This window comes from Gorilla gorilla, chromosome 1 (assembly GCF_029281585.2).
Source record: "Gorilla gorilla gorilla isolate KB3781 chromosome 1, NHGRI_mGorGor1-v2.1_pri, whole genome shotgun sequence".
Lineage (NCBI taxonomy): Eukaryota > Metazoa > Chordata > Mammalia > Primates > Hominidae > Gorilla > Gorilla gorilla.
Window position 1 is genome coordinate 16,337,363 of NC_073224.2, and position 21,005 is coordinate 16,358,367.

At 64.3% G+C, this 21,005-nt stretch overlaps 1 protein-coding gene and 1 long non-coding RNA gene across 41 annotated transcripts in view; one reads left to right on the forward strand and one right to left on the reverse strand.

Moving 5' to 3' along the window:
* OBSCN (obscurin, cytoskeletal calmodulin and titin-interacting RhoGEF) overlaps positions 1-20,340 on the forward strand; it is a 170,265-nt gene extending 149,925 nt beyond the window's left edge. For 33 of the 40 annotated variants that reach the window (XM_063707531.1, XM_063707457.1, XM_063707466.1 and 30 more), the window contains 26 exons: positions 3,713-3,892; positions 6,141-6,240; positions 6,599-6,723; positions 7,237-7,349; positions 7,563-7,731; positions 7,971-8,052; positions 8,138-8,338; positions 9,016-9,076; positions 9,469-9,546; positions 9,854-10,026; positions 10,268-10,294; positions 11,074-11,226; positions 11,325-11,370; positions 11,811-11,888; positions 12,155-14,177; positions 15,026-15,106; positions 15,411-15,521; positions 15,682-15,849; positions 16,798-16,920; positions 17,104-17,274; positions 17,889-17,970; positions 18,147-18,386; positions 18,584-18,807; positions 19,027-19,102; positions 19,367-19,516; positions 20,078-20,340. In XM_063707531.1, coding sequence (XP_063563601.1) covers positions 3,713-3,892; positions 6,141-6,240; positions 6,599-6,723; positions 7,237-7,349; positions 7,563-7,731; positions 7,971-8,052; positions 8,138-8,338; positions 9,016-9,076; positions 9,469-9,546; positions 9,854-10,026; positions 10,268-10,294; positions 11,074-11,226; positions 11,325-11,370; positions 11,811-11,888; positions 12,155-14,177; positions 15,026-15,106; positions 15,411-15,521; positions 15,682-15,849; positions 16,798-16,920; positions 17,104-17,274; positions 17,889-17,970; positions 18,147-18,386; positions 18,584-18,807; positions 19,027-19,102; positions 19,367-19,516; positions 20,078-20,255 — 5,213 coding nt within the window. In that variant the 3' untranslated portion in view covers positions 20,256-20,340. Of the gene's footprint in view, positions 1-709; positions 2,393-3,712; positions 3,893-6,140; positions 6,241-6,598; positions 6,724-7,236; positions 7,350-7,562; positions 7,732-7,970; positions 8,053-8,137; positions 8,339-9,015; positions 9,077-9,468; positions 9,547-9,853; positions 10,027-10,267; positions 10,295-11,073; positions 11,227-11,324; positions 11,371-11,810; positions 11,889-12,154; positions 14,178-15,025; positions 15,107-15,410; positions 15,522-15,681; positions 15,850-16,068; positions 16,659-16,797; positions 16,921-17,103; positions 17,275-17,888; positions 17,971-18,146; positions 18,387-18,583; positions 18,808-19,026; positions 19,103-19,366; positions 19,517-20,077 lie in introns of those variants that run through there. The other 7 variants (XM_063707550.1, XM_063707551.1, XM_063707552.1 and 4 more) reach the window with 4 other exon arrangements.
* Positions 6,759-9,530, reverse strand: LOC129529194 (uncharacterized). The gene is made up of 4 exons (XR_008674657.2): positions 9,446-9,530; positions 8,924-9,043; positions 7,848-7,965; positions 6,759-6,942 (listed from the first exon to the last, which is right to left on the reverse strand). It is a non-coding gene; the product is annotated as an uncharacterized lncRNA (long non-coding RNA).
* Positions 20,341-21,005: the final 665 nt, after the last annotated feature.

A 21,005-nucleotide genomic window follows, 5' to 3' on the forward strand; every position in this document is an offset into this window, starting at 1 on the left:
CACAGCCACATACAGCCAACCTTGCATTCTGCCTCCGTCACTCCTCCCCAATCCCATTTTGGGAGATGGAGCCAGGCAGGAGGAGGGGCTTGTCTGATGTCACACGGCTCATCATGGCCAAGCCAAGTCTGGGGCCACGTATCAGCCAGGTTTCTCCCTTGGCCTGCCTAAAGCCTTTCTGGGCCTCACACTTTCAGACCCAAAGGCCAGGAGAACAGGTCTGAGCTCAGCCCCCACCCCACCCCCACGGCATAAGCTGTCCAGCCCGTCCCTGGCTGAGGATTTTCAGGGTGTGCAGGCCCTGCCCTCTGAGAGTTGGCCACGCACCATCCCCCATGATACAAAGCACAAAGGTGGGATGGACCTGGAGGGGAGACTGGCACCGGGGCCACTGCAATCAGGATGTGACCCGGTTTTTGGAGGCGCTTGCCTATGCAGTGCGGCACGGGCCTCCCCACGTACCTCACCTCTTGTTTTCAGATCTGCACACCAGAGACTGAGGTTGGCCACATGGGACCTTGTGCTTTGTTTCTTTAGTTGTGTGGCAGGGGGTGGGGGACTCTGTAGGTTGGGCTCACATGCATGTGTAAGAGTTCTTTGTGCACTCTCACCGCTGGCTTGCTGGTACAATAACCTGAGCTCTCACGCGGCCCTGGCAATCCTGGGCGCTGTGCCCATCTTTTCTCGGGCCCTCTCCTCCCTCCCCCAGAGAAGAGACCATCACCACTGTGGTGAAGAGCCCACGTGGCCAACGACGGTCCCCCAGCAAGTCCCCCTCCCGCTCACCTTCCTGCTGCTCTGCCAGCCCGCTGAGGCCAGGCCTACTGGCCCCCGACCTGCTGTACCTGCCAGGGGCTGGCCAGCCCCGCAGGCCGGAGGCAGAACCAGGCCAGAAGCCCGTGGTGCCCACACTGTATGTGACGGAGGCCGAGGCCCACTCTCCAGCTCTGCCCGGACTCTCGGGGCCCCAGCCCAAGTGGGTGGAGGTGGAGGAGACCATTGAAGTCCAGGTGAAGAAGATGGGCCCGCAGGGTGTGTCTCCCACCACAGAGGTGCCCAGGAGCTCATCGGGGCATCTCTTCACACTGCCCGGTGCGACCCCCGGAGGGGACCCCAATTCCAACAACTCCAACAACAAGCTGCTGGCCCAGGAGGCATGGGCCCAGGGCACAGCCATGGTCAGCGTCAGAGAGCCCCTCGTCTTCCGCGTGGATGCCACAGGCAGTGTGGACTGGGCTGCTTCTGGCATGGGCAGCCTGGAGCTGGGGGAGACCGGCATCACCCTGGAGGAGGAGGGCACCATGGAGGAGGCGGGAGAGGAAGAGGGGGAAGATGGAGACGCCTTTGTGACGGAGGAGTCCCAGGACACACACAGCCTTGGGGATCGTGACCCCAAAATCCTCACGCACAACGGCCGCATGCTGACACTGGCTGACCTGGAAGATTACGTGCCTGGGGAAGGGGAGACCTTCCACTGTGGTGGCCCTGGGCCTGGCGCCCCTGATGACCCTCCCTGCGAGGTCTCAGTGATCCAGAGAGAGATCGGGGAGCCCATGGTGGGGCAGCCCGTGCTGCTCAGCGTGGGGCATGCACTGGGTCCCCGAGGCCCTCTCGGCCTCTTTAGGCCTGAGCCCCGTGGGGCGTCACCACCGGGACCCCAGGTCCGTAGCCTTGAGGGCACCTCTTTCCTCTTGCGGGAGGCCCCGGCTCGGCCTGTGGGCAGTGCTCCCTGGACGCAGTCTTTCTGCACCCGCATCCAGCGTTCTGCGGACAGTGGCCAGAGCAGCTTCACCACAGAGCTTTCCACCCAGACCGTCAACTTCGGGACAGTGGGGGAGACGGTCACCCTTCACATCTGCCCAGACAGGGATGGGGATGAGGCGGCACAGCCCTGATGCTGCTGCCATGGTGGCTTGGGGCAGCGGGGAGAAAGGAGTGTCCTTGAGGCCTAGGACGCTGCCCGGCCTCAGCAGCAGCCCTGGGAGCCTCCTGAGGGCCCTCCCTGTCCCTGGCCACGGGCCCTTCTTACCTCACTCAACTTCAACCAGGAGGACTGGGTGGTGCTTGCAATGTTGGAATGACCGGCTCAAAGACCTCAGCTCTGGGCTGTTTCCTGTCAGCCTGGCAGGAGCCTCAGGACTGTGGACGAAGGATGTGGCCTTGGGCATTTGTCCTGTTCCCACATGGGCCTGGTCCCTCCCTTCTGGCCCCAGCCACAGCTGCCAGGCCTGGTATGGCCTTGCCTCTCCTGCAGTCTTGGTGACTGAGACCCTTGGGTGGCGCTTCCCAGCTCTGCAGGCCCTCCTGGCCTTCTCTGCAGGGTGGACACAGGGTCTGTGTGTGGGCAGCAGTCCCTGTCTCTCAGCAAGAATAAAGCAGCTTCCCGCGCGCCTCTCTGACTCTCCTTGCCTCTCCACTGGGCAGCCCTGGGTCCCCTCTACCTGCAGCCCTCAGGGGAGCCCCTACCCTCATCGGCCCTTGACTGTGAGGTCCCCTGGCTGGCCACTGCCTGTGGAGTCCCGGCCCACCCTGGGGTCCCTGAGTGGACCTGCAGCAGCTGGTTCCCATCATGGAGGGGTCACTCAGAGGGGCACATGGCATGGCCAGAACAGCCAATCATGCTCCTTCCTGGCATGCGGGGTGCCAGGCAGGCCTTCCCCAGCCCTGGGCAGCTGGGACTGTTGTCATGGCAGACGTGGGGATGTGGTGACCCCGTGGGGCTCAGGATCTCGGCATCAGGGGTCAACTTCATTGTCTCTGGCCGGACGATCCCAGCACCATTAGAGGAAAACCCGAAGCCTTCCAGCCCGGAGGCTGGCTCAGGGGTCCTGCTGACTGCCTTGGAGTGAGGAGGGTGGAGAGGAGGATGCCCTGGCAGTGTAGAGAGCAGCCTGGGTGTCCTCTCCAGGCTGGCGACTGGGGATGCAGCAGGGGCCCTCAGCAAGGGCTTGAAGACACAAGGCGGGAGGGTTGGGGCAGGTGACCTGCTGGACCCGCGTGTGAGGTGCCTGGCTGATGGCCAGGTGGACGGGGGGGCTGCTGAGGGGGAGCTGCCAGTGGGGACCATGCCCAGCAGGGCCCTGCAGGGAGTCTCTTGCAGCCAGCAAGGGGCCAGGTGGGGCGGCCGGGGCCGGGGTTGCAGGTGGAGGGGAGGGCAGATTTGGGTCATAGGTGGAGGAGAGAAAGACGCCCGACAGGCGGGTGCAGGCAGGGGCTGCCCTGGGAGGGAGGGCCCATCCCCAGGGAGGGGTCCACGGTCACGGCCGCCTGGACGCCCACGGAACCCAAGCTTCCTCTGGTTCTCACCTTGGCACCAGGCTGTGCCCAGGTTTAAGGAGAGGCCAGCCCTGGTGGGGGGTTGTGATCAGTGGCAGAGCCAGGGCCTGGGGCGGGTATCCAGGCCTGGCTGCTCCCTGGAGGTGGCGACACTCTCCCGAAGGTTCCCGGGGAGGACGAGCCTGAGCTCGCGGGGGGTTTAGGAGGAGGAAGTGCCTGCCTGCAGCATGGGTCTGTGGTTTTTTCCTTTCTGTGCCCCAGGCCTCCACCTCTAGGCAGCCTCCTGAGAGGGGAGTGGGTGGGAAGCAGCCCAGTGTCGGCCCACCTAGGCAGTCTCTGAGGAGGGGGACGGGGTTCCTGGAGACCCCTCCGCAGGCTGCAGCTATCCCAGACCCCTGGGCCTCACCCCCTCTGCACTCATTTGCCCCTTCTACAGACACCACCCTGGAGCGAGCGAACCAGGAGATCACATCTGTCCTGAAGAGACTGCTGGGCCCCAAGGCGCCAGGCCCCTCCACAGGGGACCTCACTGGCCCCGGCCCCTGCCCCAGGGGGGCACCCGCACTCCAGGAAACCGGCTCCCAGTCCCCAGTCACCGGAACTTCAGAGGCACCTGGTGAGGCCCAGATGCATGCTGATCACAAAGACCCCCCAGGGATTGACCCCCAACCCTGGCTGTGCAACATGAGGGGTGCCCATCCCATGGGCATTAACTGGCCAGGCCCCAGTGACCCCGATTTGGAATCCCAGTGGCTCCATGCACTGGGGGTCCTGGGCAAAGCCTACCTCTTGCTTGGCCTCAGTTTCCCCATCTGAATCTGGCACAGAATGGGTTCTGGAAGGTTCCTCCTGCTCTAAATCTGTTCCAGGAGCCAGAGGCTTCCCATGCTTGGCCTGTGATGGCCAATTCAGGTGCCCTGTGCTCCTCAGTGGACAGGGAGGAGGGGGAGCAGGGGGTGAGAAAGGAGAGGAGAGGAGAAGTAAGAGGGAGAGGAGGAGGGGGGCAGAGGAGGAAGAAGACAGAAAAGGAGGAGGAGGTGGAGGAGGGAGGGGCAGAAGCAGCCAGTACCCCAGACAGACCAGACCAAACTGGCTGCTACAAGAGCCAGCTCTGTGGGTCACTCAAGCCCTTTCCCCCAGGTGTTATGATCACCTAAGCCCCTTCCCCCAGGTGTTGGGGGTCTCCTGTTATGAAGCATTTTAACGGCTTCTTTTTTTGTCTTTGGAATGGGGTCTCACTCTGTCATCTACGCTGGAGTGCAGTGTGCAGGGATATGACCACAGCTCACTGCAGCCTCAACCTCCTGGGTTTAAGCGATTCTCTCACCTCAGCCTCCCAAGTAGCTGGGACTACAGGTGCGTGGCACCATGCCCAGCTAGCTTTTTTATTTTTGGGTAGAGATGGAGTATTGCTGTGTTGCCCAGGCTGCTCTCAAACTCCTGGGCTCAAGCCTTTCTCCTACCTCAGCTTCCCAAAGTGCTGGGATTACAGGTGTGAGCCTGGCCACCAACCTGCTCGAGCCCTGGCCTCACTCCAGCCCAGTCCTCAGGTCCCCGATCAAGGACCTTTTCCTAAAGGGACAGATGGTGCATCTGGGGAAACTGAGGCCTGGGTTGGGGGAATCTCATCCCAGGCCCTGCTGCTCGCCACAGGTGGATGGGGGCCTGGAGTCAGACGTCCAGAAAGCCATGAGGACAGGGCTGGAGCGAGGCCAGAGCTGGGGCAGGATGGCAGCCAGACTCCTCCCCTGCCCCGTCCAGCGTCCTCTGCATCCTGCTTGTGTAGGCTTCTCGGGTCCGTGCCCTTCTCCTTCTCCTTGTTTGGCCCAGACCCTGCCTTGGTTATCTTCACACAAAGGACCATCACGGCCTTGCGTCCTGCGTCTACCCACTCTGGTCACCCCACCCCATCTTGCAGGGCCTTCCCTGATGCACCCTCCCCAGCCACCCCTACCTGGTCCCATCACCTTGGAGAAAGGCCGTCAGGCTGGAGCCAAGCAGGATGAGACCTCCAGGGCACAGTGCCCTCCCCAAGGACTGCACGGGACAGCCCCCCACCATGGTCTCACGCTTAATTCCCTAAACACGTGTTCCAGCCAGAGTTTCCAACAGTCCCATAGTCCCTGTGCTGCTTCTGTGGCCTCCCGCAGGGCCAGGGGGCATAGGGTTCGGGGCAAGCAGGCCACCTTCCCCCATGAGATGAGAGGGCCACCCTCGGGTCTGCTTTCCCACAACAGGCACGGAAGCCCCCAGGCCTTCAATGAGCTCAGGCTCCTCCCTCTAGCTGCCTGGGCACCCTGGGGCCACCTAGGGCCAAGGGGCGTCCCTCTAGGCCCCACCTTGGTGTACATTTGCTCTGTGCGCCTATCACGGGGCTGGCTGGGTGCAGGGCCTGGCCCAGGAGAAGGGGCACAGCATCCCTGTCACCCTGGGAAGTGGTCTCTTCTCATTCTTCTGGCCTGTCACCCTTCCCCCCGCAGTGATCGAGGGCTGGTGTCTGCAAGGGAAGGACAGGTCAAGGCTGGGGCGGGGGTCTGGGAGGACTGGCCTTGACCCTCACTCTCACTCTGCCTCCTGGGTGGAGTGTACCCCGCCACATCCAATGGGCTGTGTGCCAGGGCCACAGTGGCTGAGCAGACAAACCTGCCCCAGGTGCCGCTTGGCCCATCCTGGGCAGATCGCGGGCTCCTTCACAGGCCTGACGTTCGTTCACTCTGTCCGATGCCTCTGCAGAGTGGGCATGGGTTGGCCTGCTCTGGCCATGACCCCACCCGCCCTGCCTGTGGCGGGCATCCGTCCCACTTGTCCACCTGCTTGAAGCTCACGTGTACCCGACTCCTACAGCCACCTGCCCTGTCTCCCAGCAGCCGTGCCCCCGAGGGTGCCACAGCCCCTCCTCCATGAAGGCCCAGAGCAGGAGCCGGAGGCCATTGCCAGAGCCCAGGAATGGACTGTGCCCATTCGGTAACCTCCCCAGACTGCTGGGTCCTGCAGTGGGGGCCAACCCCCATGGGACATCCCAGGGCAGGCAGGGCAGGGCACGAGTTACCGCGGAGGGCCTCACAGCCCTCACTCCACTCCTTGCCAGCAGCCACCCTGGACAGGGCAGGGCGGGGAGGAGAGGCCACCCTTGGGATGAGAGGTGTTGGGGGCCCCCTCCACACTGAGGGTTGGGCCCCCATCTGTACATCTCATCCCAGAGAGGCTTTGCTGCAGCCTCTTCCGAGTAGTGGTGAGCAGGGATCCCCTATCTCATTGGGAGGCCTGGCTGCTCAGAACGTGTGGCGGCCCGGCAGAGCCTCACCCCACTTCCTAACCCCAGGATGGAGGGTGCAGCCTGGCCCGGGGCAGGCACAGGGGAGCTGCTCTGGGACATCCACAGCCACATGGTCACGGAGACCACACAGAGGACCTACACATACCAGGCCATCGACACGCACACCGCACGTACGGGGTTGGGCCCAGCTGGGTTATGAGTGTGATCCCCATGCCCCCTGCCCAGGGCTGGGGGGCATTTGCACATCTGCAAAGGCCTCCCAGCCTGTCCCAGCCCTGCCCCAGCCTGGGACCCCCACATTCTACTCACCGTGTCTCCTCAGAGGGGCCAGAACCCTCCACTGGGGAGAGGCAAGTGGCGGTGAACTTGGTGTCCATAGGACCCTGTCCCTGAGAGCGACAGCTGAGTTAGTGAGCTCCACCGGCCCCACCAACTCCTCCTGATCACCTGGCCAGCTGAGGTCAGAGTGGGAGAGGCAGTGGTTCCATTGAAGGAGTACCCCTAACTGTCAGAAGCCTGGGCGGTCAGGATGGGGTGCTGTTGCTTGGGCTGCGGGGGGCGCTCAGTTGCCCACAGTGTATCTCAGGGCCTCACCAACCATCCAAGCATGGTAGGCTGTGGCTGGCAGCCAGGGCTGTGTGACTGGGGAGGTGGTCTCCACAGTTCCCTCCCTGCCCTCCCAGGGCCCCCATCCATGCAGGTAACCATCGAGGATGTGCAGGCACAGACAGGCGGAACGGCCCAATTCGAGGCTATCATTGAGGGCGACCCACAGCCCTCAGTGACCTGGTACAAGGTAGGCACGCAGGTCCAGGTGGGTGAGATTCGGGGATGGCCCCAGGAGCTGGGGGGCCCACGGGAGGTGGGTGCAGTCCACACCGTGCACTTTCCCCACATCCCCCCTAGACTGTACACACAGCAGGTGTCGGAAGCACTGCTCAGTGAAGGGTGGGGTGACGGGGTCCCCCAGAGTGGGCTGATAGCAGCCCTGCCGGTCCTGTGCCTCCAGGACAGCGTCCAGCTGGTGGACAGCACTCGGCTTAGCCAGCAGCAAGAAGGCACCACATACTCTCTGGTGCTGAGGCATGTGGCCTCGAAGGATGCCGGCGTTTACACCTGCCTGGCCCAAAACGCTGGTGGCCAGGTGCTCTGCAAGGCAGAGCTGCTGGTGCTTGGGGGTGAGTTGGTCTACCCCTCCTGGGCCCCAGGCTCTGCAGCCGGGCTGGCTGGGTACAGGTCTTGGCTCCATGGGGCAACCTCTCTTCCCATGGTGGTACCTGGGTGTGTGTGGTACCTGGGTGGGTGTGGTTCAATAGTCTTGGGTCCACGGAGCAGCTCCCGTCAACACCACAGCATTGGGTTCCATGGGGATCAGGGTGGTCACCTTTGCCCATACCAGCCGCTTCCCACTCCTTAGGGGACAATGAGCCGGACTCAGAGAAGCAAAGCCACCGGAGGAAGCTGCACTCCTTCTATGAGGTCAAGGAGGAGATTGGAAGGTAGCACCCAGCCCCCTTTCCCCTGGACTGCCGGATGGCTCCTTTCCCCAGGCCACCTGGGCTCCCCTCACTGCCTCCTTCCTAGGGGCGTGTTTGGCTTCGTGAAAAGAGTGCAGCACAAAGGAAACAAGATCTTGTGTGCTGCCAAGTTCATCCCCCTACGGAGCAGAACTCGGGCCCAGGCGTACAGGGAGCGAGACATCCTGGCCGCGCTGAGCCACCCGCTGCTCACGGGGCTGCTGGACCAGTTTGAGACCCGCAAGACCCTCATCCTCATCCTGGAGCTGTATCCTGCCCTCAGCCCCTGAGACGGCTTGAGGAGGGGCAGGCAGGGCCAGGCCGGGGCTCAGAGGAGCCGTGTGCATGGTGTCCCCTGCCTGGCTGGGTGGGGAGTCTTCTGTTCCACGGGGCAGTGACTGGAATCCCCAGGGGGTACTGGTGGCTAGCTGGCCCTGATGACCTGATGCCCTCAGCACGGATGGCGGGGGTCCACTCCCACTCTGTAGATGGCCTCTTAGAGAGAAAGGAGCTGCCTGGCCCGGCTACTCTGGGGCTCACCCCGCCACCCACATGGCCTTGTCTTGGGGGGTCTCCTCTGGTGCTCTTGACAGGGCGTCAGCTGGACACATGCCCCCCTGCCCAAAGTCGGTGTCCTCTTTGCAGGGAGAGGGTGCTGGGTGGGCTCTGTACAGAGGGGACAGGATGCCCCCTCCTACCATGCCACTGCAGTGAGTGGCCTTGGTCCCCAGGATCAGCCTGCAGCCCCTCCCTCTCCTCAGGGCTGGGTGCCTTCTGGGGTTCAGAGGGGTCCCCGCTCCACCCTCCTCAACCCTGAGCATCACCCCCTGCTGCCCCCAGAGATCAGATGTACCCATAGACCTGGCTGCCTCATTGTGAGTGTGGGTTTCTGGGGACAGGCAGGTTTCAGCCTCCCAAGCCTGCTTTTCCTTGATGGGATCCTAGGTGCTCATCCGAGGAGCTGCTGGACCGCCTGTTCAGGAAGGGCGTGGTGACGGAGGCCGAGGTGACTGGGCCACCGCCCGCCACTGCCCCAGCCATGCACCCTGCCCCAGCCTCGGCTCAGACATCGGGTCCCTGCAGATACAGTCCCAGCCACAGCCCTCTCTAGCTCAGGGGCCTCTGGGGCTCCCCAGGGCGTGTTGACCCCTCGTTGGGCTCTACACAGCCTGCCACCCCGCCTCACCTGGCCAGCTGACCAGCCCTGCCTGCCCCTCCCCAACTGAGGTTCACAAGTCCATTGTATCCTCCCCACCTTTGAGGGATCTCCTGGCTTAGGGGCACACAGGGCCCAGGAGGGCTTTGCATATCAGCTGCCGAAGCCAGGAGGAGGCTGGGCTTAAAGTGGAGAGGGAGGCTGGGGCTGGGCTCCCACCTGAACAGCAGCCCTTGCCGCAGGTCAAGGTCTACATCCAGCAGCTGGTGGAGGGGCTGCACTACCTGCACAGCCATGGCGTTCTCCACCTGGACATAAAGGTTCGTATGTCCTCACCCCTGCACCCCAGAGCCTGGGGCCTGCAGGCCAGGTGGGGCAGGCCCACACCACTCCCAGCCTGAGAGGACTTGCTTGCCTCCAGGGACAGGGAGCTCACCACCTCCAGGCAGCCCTTTCAGGTGGGGCGTGGCTCTGGTGGAGCAGAGGCTGTCCCCAAATGGCTGCGCCGGGTGCTCCCCACTGTCCCACCCTGCCCCCGGGCCTCTGGGTGTCCCCACCAGGCCTATCAGCCCCAGGAGTCACCCCCTTAGGGCATGGCTCTCACCCACTCCCAACTCTCCCCAACAGCCCTCTAACATCCTGATGGTGCATCCTGCCCGGGAAGACATTAAAATCTGCGACTTCGGCTTTGCCCAGAACATCACCCCAGCAGAGCTGCAGTTCAGCCAGTACGGCTCCCCTGAGTTCGTCTCCCCCGAGATCATCCAGCAGAACCCTGTGAGCGAAGCCTCCGACATTTGGTGAGTGGGTGGCTGGACCAACGGGTCTGGGTCTGCAACTTCTCTGGGAAGCCAGTTCCCACAGATGGCTGGGCCCTCTCCTCTGCCCCGGGGAGGCAGCAGGCAGCCTACTGGTCAGCCAAAGGGTCCTCCCTGAACCTGTCTCCTCCTGCAGCCCTGGGCTCCCCCCTTCCCTGTGTGTGTGCCTCTTACCTGACAGCCAGGCCTGGGGTGACGCACAGTGTGTGGTTTTGTCTTGCAGGGCCATGGGTGTCATCTCCTACCTCAGGTGAGCAGAGCCCTGCCCCATCAGCTGCCTCCTCCAAAAGCTGACATGAGACCCCTCCCTTGTAGGCCCATCGAGGGCATGTGCACTGCTGGCTGCTCCCCAGATCAGAAACCCGAGACCCAAGGGGCTACTATCTTGGGAACAGGCGGTCAGCCAACCCTGATAAGAGGTTCCTGCCCGGAGTGTCTCACAAACACCCTGTCATCAGAGGGCTGTGCTGGGTCACGAGGCAGCCAAACCACTGCCCTGCAGGACTGGGGGTTGTGCAGCAGCCGCTCATAACAGCCACTGCTGCCCTGAGGATGATGGTGGTATGGTATAGACTGAGCCTGGACCTCCTCAGCAGGCTGATCCTTGATTCCTAACTCAGGCTGATCTTGATCCCTGCCCCAGACTAAGCCTGGATCCCCATTTCAGACTAAGGCTGGTGCCACCCAGGCTGACTCTAGATGCCTGCCCCAGCCTGAGCCTGAATCCCCATCTTAGACTAAGGCTGGAGCCTACCCAGGCTGATCCTACATCCCTGCCCCAGCCTGAGTCTGGATCCCTACCTCAGACTAAGGCTAGTGCCCACTTAAGCTGACCCTAGATCCCGTCTGCTACTTGAGCCCAGATACTCACCCCAGGCTCAGTCTGGGTCCCTGTTCCAAGCTGAGCCTGGATCTCACTGGGGAAATCAGAGAAACTTGCTGGGATACTCAGAGCTAGTGGGAGTGGCACTAAGAGCCCATCTGCAGTCAGGGCCTCGTCTGAGGGCTGGGCCCTCCCTCTGTCTTCAGCCTGACCTGCTCATCCCCATTTGCCGGCGAGAGTGACCGTGCCACCCTCCTGAACGTCCTGGAGGGGCGCGTGTCATGGAGCAGCCCCATGGCTGCCCACCTCAGCGAAGACGCCAAAGACTTCATCAAGGCTACGCTGCAGAGAGCCCCTCAGTGAGTGCACCCCCAGGCTTCTCCTGCCCGGGGCCAGTCAGCTCTGCCCCGGGAGCAGCTGACCACCTGGCCCCTCCTGAGCCTTCCTCTCCCTGTAGGGCCCGGCCTAGTGCGGCCCAGTGCCTCTCCCACCCCTGGTTCCTGGTGAGTATCAGGGTCAGCCCCACACTATGCAGGGGGAGCCTGAGGCCAACAGGGGCAGGGCCTCTGGGCAACAGGGCGTGTGAGCACAGAACTGTGGCTGTGGCCCGGCCTCTGCCCAGCCCAGAGGATGTTTGTCCCTGTGCATTAGTGAGAGGGCTGTGGGAACCTCAGGCTGGAACCACATTTCAGTGCCCCAGCCCCCAACCCCCAGCAGGAGGCAGGGAGAACTGCAAGGAGCTCAGGGACAGGGGGTCGCTGTCACCTCTGACCTCTGGCCTTTGCCGTCTGCCCCACCTGGACATCTTGGGTGAAGGCTGTGGTGTCCTGGATCCAGGGAATCCCAGGGCTGGGGCTGCCCAGAAGGGCTTCCATCATGGGAGGGGCCCCTATCAGGGCACCATGTTCTCCCTGCCATGTGGCTGCCCACCTCGGTCTCCCAGAAATCCATGCCTGCGGAGGAGGCCCACTTCATCAACACCAAGCAGCTCAAGTTCCTCCTGGCCCGAAGTCGCTGGCAGGTGAGCCGTGACCATCTGAGTAGGGACCAGTGAAGGGGAAACTGAGGCCCCACGGGGCCAGCTGCGCACCTAGAAGTACAGGGAAGCGGGGCTGGACTCCTTTGAGCATGCTGAAAGGAGGCAGGAGTCATCTGCTGGGCACAGCGGGGTTGGGTGCACACAATCCCATGGAGCAGGAGGGCGGAATGACTGCACCGTGGGGGCAGAGGACCCCAGAGCTCCTGGGTCTCCCCACCTGATGCCTGCTGCCCCCCATGCGGTTCCAGCGTTCCCTGATGAGCTACAAGTCCATCCTGGTGATGCGCTCCATCCCTGAGCTGCTGCGGGGCCCACCCGACAGCCCCTCCCTCGGCGTGGCCCGGCACCTCTGCAGGGACACTGGTGGCTCCTCCAGTTCCTCCTCCTCCTCTGACAATGAGCTCGCCCCATTTGCCCGGGCTAAGTCACTGCCACCCTCCCCGGTGACACACTCACCACTGCTGCACCCCCGGGGCTTCCTGCGGCCCTCGGCCAGCCTGCCTGAGGAGGCTGAAGCCAGTGAGCGCTCCACCGAGGCCCCAGCTCCGCCTGCATCTCCCGAGGGTGCCGGGCCACCGGCCGCCCAGGGCTGTGTGCCCCGGCACAGCGTCATCCGCAGCCTGTTCTACCAGCAGGCGGGTGAGAGCCCTGAGCACGGGGCCCTGGCCCCGGGGAGCAGGCGGCACCCGGCCCGGCGGCAGCACCTGCTGAAGGGTGGGTACATTGCGGGGGCGCTGCCAGGCCTGCGTGAGCCACTGGTGGAGCACCGTGTGCTGGAGGAGGAGGCCGCCAGGGAGGAGCAGGCCACCCTCCTGGCCAAAGCCCCCTCCTTCGAGACTGCCCTCCGGCTGCCTGCCTCTGGCACCCACTTGGCCCCTGGCCACAGCCACTCCCTGGAACATGACTCTCTGAGCACCCCCCGCCCCTCCCCGGAGGCCTGCGGTGAGGCACAGAGACTGCCTTCAGCCCCCTCCGGGGGGCCCCCTATCAGGGACATGGGGCACCCTCAGGGCTCCAAGCAGCTTCCATCCACTGGTGGCCACCCAGGCACTGCTCAGCCAGAGAGGCCATCCCCGGACAGCCCTTGGGGGCAGCCAGCCCCTTTCTGCCACCCCAAGCAGGGTTCTGCCCCCCAGGAGGGCTGCAGCCCCCACCCAGCAGTTGCCCCATGCCCTCCTGGCTCCTTCCCTCCAGGATCTTGCAAAGAGGCCCCCTTAGTACCCTCAAGCCCCTTCTTGGGACAGCCCCAGGCACCCCCTGCCCCTGCCAAAGCAAGCCCCCCATTGGACTCTAAGATGGGGCCTGGAGACATCTCTCTTCCCGGGAGGCCAAAACCCGGCCCCTGCAGTTCCCCAGGGTCAGCCTCCCAGGCGAGCTCTTCCCAAGTGAGCTCCCTCAGGGTGGGCTCCTCCCAGGTGGGCACAGAGCCTGGCCCCTCCCTGGACGCTGAGGGCTGGTCCCAGGAGGCTGAGGATCTGTCCGACTCCACACCCACCTTGCAGCGGCCTCAGGAACAGGCCACCACGCGGAAGTTCTCCCTGGGTTGTCGCGGGGGCTACGCAGGCGTGGCTGGCTATGGCACCTTTGCCTTTGGTGGAGATGCAGGGGGCATGCTGGGGCAGGGGCCCATGTGGGCCAGGATAGCCTGGGCTGTGTCCCAGTCAGAGGAGGAGGAGCAGGAGGAGGCCAGGGCTGAGAGCCCACTGCCCCAGGTCAGTGCAAGGCCTGTGCCTGAGGTCAGCAGGGCTCCCGCCAGGAGCTCTCCAGAGCCCACCCCATGGGAGGACATCGGGCAGGTCTCCCTGGTGCAGATCCGGGACCTGTCAGGTGATGAGGAGGCGGCCGACACAATATCCCTGGACATTTCCGAGGTGGACCCCGCCTACCTCAACCTCTCAGACCTGTACGATATCAAGTACCTCCCATTCGAGTTTATGATCTTCAGGAAAGTCCCGAAGTCTGCTCAGCCAGAGCCGCCCTCCCCCATGGCTGAGGAGGAGCTGGCCGAGTTCCCGGAGTCCACGTGGCCCTGGCCAGGTGAACTGGGCCCGCACGCAGGCCTGGAGATCACAGAGGAGCCAGAGGACGTGGACGCGCTGCTGGCGGAGGCTGCCGTGGGCAGGAAGCGCAAGTGGTCCTCGCCGTCACGCAGACTCTTCCACTTCCCTGGGAGGCACCTGCCACTGGACGAGCCTGCAGAGCTGGGGCTGCGTGAGAGAGTGAAGGCCTCCGTGGAGCACATCTCCCGGATCCTGAAGGGCAGGCCGGAAGGTGAACCCCCACCCCACCCCAAGCATCCTGCGTGTCCAGGGGCCCCCATTCTGTACCTAAGGTTACTGCACTCCAGGTGACGGCAGGAGGCTCCCAGGGGCCCCCCGCTGGTGTCCAGGTGCTGCCCACACCTCCTGTCCCTGCCTCAGGCCTCTGAATCTTGGGATCACCTCTCCAGCCCTGACAACCCTCCCCACAGGGCAGCTGAGACCCAGCCCTGGGACCTAACAGCGGTGGAGGTCTGGGGAGGCTGTAGGTGGTATGCCCCTGGGGAAAGCATTTGAAGGGGCCAGAGTCTTCCTGAACCATAATCCTCCCTGAACCGAGTCCTCCCGAACGGCCCCAGGCCCTCCCTGACCCCAGACACCCCAACGCTGCACTCTCCCAACCCCAGATCCTGCCTGACTGCAGACATTCCTAACCCCAGATCCTCCTGAGTCCTCCTTGACCCCATAGTCCTCTCTGATCCCAGACCCTACCTTACCCCAGACCCTCCCCAACTCCATACCCTACCTGACCCCAGACCCTCCTGACCTCAGGCCCTCCCTGACCCCAAAACCTTTCCAGACCCCAAAACTGTTCACAACCCCATAGTTCTCCCCAACCACATAGTCCTCCCTGGCCCTGGACCCTCCTGACCCCGTGCCTGGAGGTGGGGAGGGCGCTTGGTCTTCGTGTTTCCTCTGTCCTCTGTGGCCTGGAAGTCTGGGGAGTGGGCAGCGGGCCGGCCGACCCCAATTTCTTCCTGTCCCAGCTGCTCGGGGTCCTTGCAGCCAGAGGCAGCTGGTACTACCCAGAGGGGCCAGGCCTCCTGACCATGACCTTCACTGGCCCCCTTCCTCCTGCAGGTCTGGAGAAGGAGGGGCCCCCCAGGAAGAAGCCAGGCCTTGCTTCCTTCCGGCTCTCAGGTCTGAAGAGCTGGGACCGAGGTGAGCAGGCCCAACACAGAGACCAGGCCCCACTGCCTCTCAGGGTCCCACCAGCGTGGCCAGACCGGTGGGGAGCAAGCTTGCACTCACATGGGTGCGGGAACAGATGAGGGGTCCTGGTGGGTGTGGTGAACTGAGCAGTCTTGGAGGACTTCCTGGAGGAGGTGGTGGTGGTGGTGCAGATGGGCCAGGTTGGGGAGTTGGCGGTGGTGGGGCAGGGCTCCTCCTGGTGTCTCCAGGGTCCAGGCCATGCTCTGGGGCCTGGAGGTCACCCCTGAAGGCTGACCTCACCCTCCCTCCTCAGCGCCGACATTCCTAAGGGAGCTCTCAGATGAGACTGTGGTCCTGGGCCAGTCAGTGACGCTGGCCTGCCAAGTGTCAGCCCAGCCAGCTGCCCAGGCCACCTGGAGCAAAGGTAAGAAGCTGTCCCAGGGGCTGGGGGCTGTGTGAAATCGGGTGAGTGGCCATCCTGTGAGCTGGCCCCACGGGATGCCTCACTGTCCGGAGGGAAACTGAGGCCCAGGGAGAGGTGTGAGGCCTGGCTGTGGCATGAGGCTTGCTCTGTCCTTTTGCAGACGGAGCCCCCCTGGAGAGCAGCAGCCGTGTCCTCATCTCTGCCACCCTCAAGAACTTCCAGCTTCTGACCATCCTGGTGGTGGTGGCTGAGGACCTGGGTGTGTACACCTGCAGCGTGAGCAATGCGCTGGGGACAGCGACCACCACGGGCGTCCTCCGGAAGGCAGGTACGTGGGCCACACTGGGGGTCCCACCAGGCCAGGGAGGCTGGGCTGGGGCTGCTGGGAAGCCTCAACCTGCGTGGAATGCTTCCGGGCCCGTGCATTGGCTGCTGAGGCATCTGCTTCCTGACCCTGAGCAGCCCACATCCCTATGGGGCCAGGCACCACACACGGCCAGGGCTGCAGGAGGCCTGAGAAGGTCAACACAGAGTTCTGACCACCCAGGCTGCCTTGGGCTGGCAGGAGGCCCTGAGCTGGTCCCAGCAGAAACAACCAGCCTTGGGAAGGATGGCCGGACGCAGCTGCTGACGTTACAGGGCTTGGAAGGAAGCCTGTTCATCCACGTTCCCTGCCAGGGAGAAAGCCCATCCCATTGGCCACTTGCCAGGAGAACTGAGTTTCTCGGGCGCATGACCCATTGCACCATCTTCCCACGTTCCTTCTATGCCCATCCCTCCAGCCCATGCAGGAGTGGGCTGCTTCCCGCTCCATACCTCAATCAAAGTCGAGTTACAAGCACAACCCAGTTCCCTGGGGCGTGTTTCTGAGGTGGTCAGGATGGGGGCTACAGGCCTAGCTCTGGGACTCCTGGCCCAATGCCCAGAGTGGACCGGCCTGCTTGAACCTGTGCAGGGCAACCCAATGAAGCCCAGCAGCCCCACCAGGGCCCCTCTGACCAGAGCCTCGGCCCCTGCACAGGGTTCTGGTCACACCCAGGTGAATGGGCCAGCCCAGGAGTGGGGTCTGACAGTGCAGACACCTCCCCAGCCCCTCACCAGGAGAGGCCCTTCCTACCAGTCCTCACTGTGACTGGACTCTGAATGAACAGGACCAGGGAGGGTGGGCTCCAGAGCCCTGGTGGCTGCCAGGGTGAGGCAGGCGCCAGCCAGATATTGGCCCCTGGAGGCTGGGTGCCCACCCTGGAGTCACTGACCATTGGGCAGTGCCTTGCAGAGCGCCCCTCATCTTCGCCATGCCCGGATATTGGGGAGGTGTATGCAGATGGGGTGCTGCTGGTCTGGAAGCCCGTGGAATCCTACGGCCCTGTGACCTACATTGTGCAGTGCAGCCTAGAAGGTATGAGGTGGCCCCTGCACCCGAGGCTCCGGCCACCCCTCCCGGGAGCCATGTCGAGGGGCCCTTGGGGAGATGCCTGGCCTGCTGTGTTCCCATGGGTGGCCTCAGGGAAGGGTTTCTCCACCCCCACTGATGTGGTGTGCGGAGGCCTCAGTGGCCCCTCACGTGCTTCTGTGTGGCCAGGCGGCAGCTGGACCACACTGGCCTCCGACATCTTTGACTGCTGCTACCTGACCAGCAAGCTCTCCCGGGGTGGCACCTACACCTTCCGCACGGCATGTGTCAGCAAGGCAGGAATGGGTCCCTACAGCAGCCCCTCGAAGCAAGTCCTCCTGGGAGGGCCGAGCCACCTGGGTGAGCCACACCACACTCGGGGCTTGGAGGGTGGGAACAGCAGCTAGAAGACCCAGATTACGCTCCCTCCTGTGCAGGGTCTCCATAGCTGTCCACTTCCTTCTGGGGAGGCAGCTGCTCCTGGGCTTGGCATTCGAGGCCTACACACTTTAGGGGCTGCCTCACCCCCAGGCACCCCCTTCACTCACCTACACTCCCATACACTCTTTGACGAGCACACAAGTCCATTCTGCTTCATGCTGAGTGTTGGTAGTGAGAGTTGGTAGTGACTGGCCTGTGCTGCCTCTAGCTTTGGTGGAGGAATGCTAGGGTTGATTAGTAATGTCTGCCCTGGGCTCAAGGGAGGAAGAGAGGGCATGATTGCTATGGGTGGTCCATTCTCAAATGCCCCTGCAGCCCTCACACACACCCTCACTCAGGTTGCCTCTCACTGCTTGCTGTACCCCCTCCCTGTCCCCATACCCCCAGAACCTGAGGAACAAGAGGTGGGAGTGTGTAACTCAAAGTCCCAGTTGTCAAGGTGCCTGGGAAGGGGTGATGGGAGACGTGGGGAGAGGTGGGGCTGTGGGGATGCCCTCTTCACCCCCTCTTATCACCTGCCCCTCCTCCCACAGCCTCTGAGGAGGAGAGCCAGGGGCAGTCAGCCCAACCCCTGCCCAGCACAAAGACCTTCGCATTCCAGACACAGATCCGGAGGTGCAGTGGCCTGGGGGGCTGCAGACGGGTGGGGCCAGGGCCTGGACCCCCCTTGTTGGCCACCCATGCCCCCACACCCACCATCTCGCTGAACTGGGCTCCTGCTGCTCTGAGTGTTGGGAATCGGGGAATGGGAGGGGACCACCCACCAGCCTGACCGCTGTCCCCTTGAGCAGGGGCCGCTTCAGCGTGGTGCGGCAGTGCTGGGAGAAGGCCAGCGGGCGGGCGCTGGCCGCCAAGATCATCCCCTACCACCCCAAGGACAAGACAGCAGTGCTGCGCGAATACGAGGCCCTCAAGGGCCTGCGCCACCCGCACCTGGCCCAGCTGCACGCAGCCTACCTCAGCCCCCGGCACCTGGTGCTCATCTTGGAGCTGTGCTCTGGGCCCGAGCTGCTCCCCTGCCTGGCCGAGAGGTGAGGGTGGCCTGGGGTGGTGTGGTTGAGCTGATGGACGGACTGATGGACTGAAGGACGCAGGCCTCTGGGGTGGGGCTGGAGGACCAGGCCCCTTTGCACAGCCAGTGCCCCTCCCAGTCCACGGGGAGTAGTCTCAGCCCTGGCCCTGGTGGCCCCCACCCCGGAGCCTGGGCTGAGCAGCTTCTGCCCCCCAGGGCCTCCTACTCAGAATCCGAGGTGAAGGACTACCTGTGGCAGATGCTGAGCGCCACCCAGTACCTGCACAACCAGCACATCCTGCACCTGGACCTGAGGTCTGAGAACATGATCATCACCGAATACAACCTGCTCAAGGTTGTGGACCTGGGCAATGCACAGAGCCTCAGCCAGGAGAAGGTGCTGCCCTCAGAGAAGTTCAAGGACTACCTAGAGACCATGGGTGCGTGTGTGGACAGCTGGGGGGACCTCACCTGGGGCGAGGGACAGGAAGAAGCCCCCTCTCCTCCAGTGCTGTCCTCTCTCCCAGCTCCACTGCCACCCACTCAGCCGCACACCTGGCCCACACACCTGTGCCCCCACCTATCCCACCTGGGACCACTCACTCATGCCCACCACCTGTGTCCCTCCACCTGAGCCCAACCACATGTGCCCCTCCCAGCTCCAGAGCTCCTGGAGGGCCAGGGGGCTGTTCCACAGACAGACATCTGGTCCATCGGTGTGACAGCCTTCATCATGTGAGTCCTCCAACCTGTCTGGGGGTTGCTAGGTGGGCGGAGCAGTCTCCCCCCTCCACCCGAGGGTGACCTCAGGGCCCCTGCACCCCCGTCCACCCGAGGGTGACCTCACGGCCCCTGCACCCCCGTCCACCCGAGGATGACCTCACGGCCCCTGCACCGGCCACCCGAGGGTGACCTCAGTGCTCCTGCATCCCCTCCCCCTCCGCCCTGGTCTACCCGAGGAGGGTGACCTCAGGGCCCGTGCACCCGCCACCTGCCCAGGCTGAGCGCCGAGTACCCGGTGAGCAGCGAGGGTGCACGCGACCTGCAGAGAGGACTGCGCAAGGGGCTGGTCCGGCTGAGCCGCTGCTACGCCGGGCTGTCCGGGGGCGCCGTGGCCTTCCTGCGCAGCACTCTGTGCGCCCAGCCCTGGTAAGGCGCGCCCCTCTCCTCCTCCTTCTCCCCGCCCCCTCCTCCCGTCCCGCCCCCTCCTCCCGTCCCGCCCCCTCCTCCCGTCCCGCCCCCTCCTCCCGTCCCGCCCCCTCCTCCCGTCCCGCCCCCTCCTCCCGTCCCGCCCCCTCCTCCCGTCCCGCCCCCTCCTCCCGTCCCGCCCCCTCCTCCCGTCCCGCCCCCTCCTCCCGTCCCGCCCCCTCCTCCCGTCCCGCCCCCTCCTCCCGTCCCGCCCCCTCCTCCCGTCCCGCCCCCTCCTCCCGTCCCGCCCCCTCCTCCCGTCCCGCCCCCTCCTCCCGTCCCGCCCCGCCCCCTCCTCCCGTCCCGCCCCCTCCTCCCGTCCCGCCCCCTCCTCCCGTCCCGCCCCCTCCTCCCGTCCCGCCCCCTCCTCCCGTCCCGCCCCCTCCTCCTTCCGTCCCGCCCCGCTCCGCCCCTCACTCCCTTTCCCCTCGGTACTCTCCCCTCCCCCTCTCCCCTTTTCCACTTGCCTTCCCCACACCCCTCCCGCCGCTGGGCCACGTGCTGAGCCTATGTCCGTCCCAGGGGCCGGCCCTGCGCGTCCAGCTGCCTGCAGTGCCCGTGGCTAACAGAGGAGGGCCCGGCCTGTTCGCGGCCCGCGCCCGTGACCTTCCCTACAGCGCGGCTGCGCGTCTTCGTGCGCAATCGCGAGAAGAGGCGCGCGCTGCTGTACAAGAGGCACAACCTGGCCCAGGTGCGCTGAGGGTCGCCCTGGCCGCACCCCTCGGTCTCCCCGCTGGGGGTCGCTGCAGACGCGCCAATAAAAACGCACAGCCGGGCGAGAAGTCTTCCGTCTCGTTGCATTATTTTCTTTTGGGGAGGAGAGGGAGTGAGGGCTCTGTCCCCGCCTTTCTGGCTGGGGCACCGATCAGGCTGCCCCGCTGTGTCTGGGCCTGCGAGCCCCTTAGAAGGCGTCCTTAGGGGTCGCTCCCTCACTCCGATGCTCCGCGCGTTCAGCCCCGCGGGGCGTCTCCATCCTCACACCCATGCGCGTTTATTCCACCCGCCGTGCGCCTTCCTCTCTTCCATCACGCTGACCTCCAGCCCCGCAGCCCGCTTTCTCCGCCGTCGGGCCAGCCGCTTGTTTCCAGAACTTCTCTGCCCCGGGAAGAGTTCTTGGGCAAAGCGTGCAAGCGAGGGCGGGAAGCCGCGGCCCACGATCCGCTGGCGGAGAGGAGGCTTCAGAGTCGCTGGCGCGTGGCCTCGGTGAAAAGCAACCCAGTGTTTGAGATTCCATGGGCAATGACTACGCTGGCCGAGCCCCGCCCTGCCCCTTGCCAGGAGTGCAGGAAGCCTGGGCCGTGGGTGCGCGCGTTGTCTCTCAAACGCTGCTGAATGTCCTTTCTCCTATTCTTCTTTGACGTGGGAAAGGGAACTTGAGATAGGTGCAGCCCAGGAGACCTGGGAGCTGGCAGGGAGGGTCTTCTCCTCTTGCACATAAAACCTTTTGCAG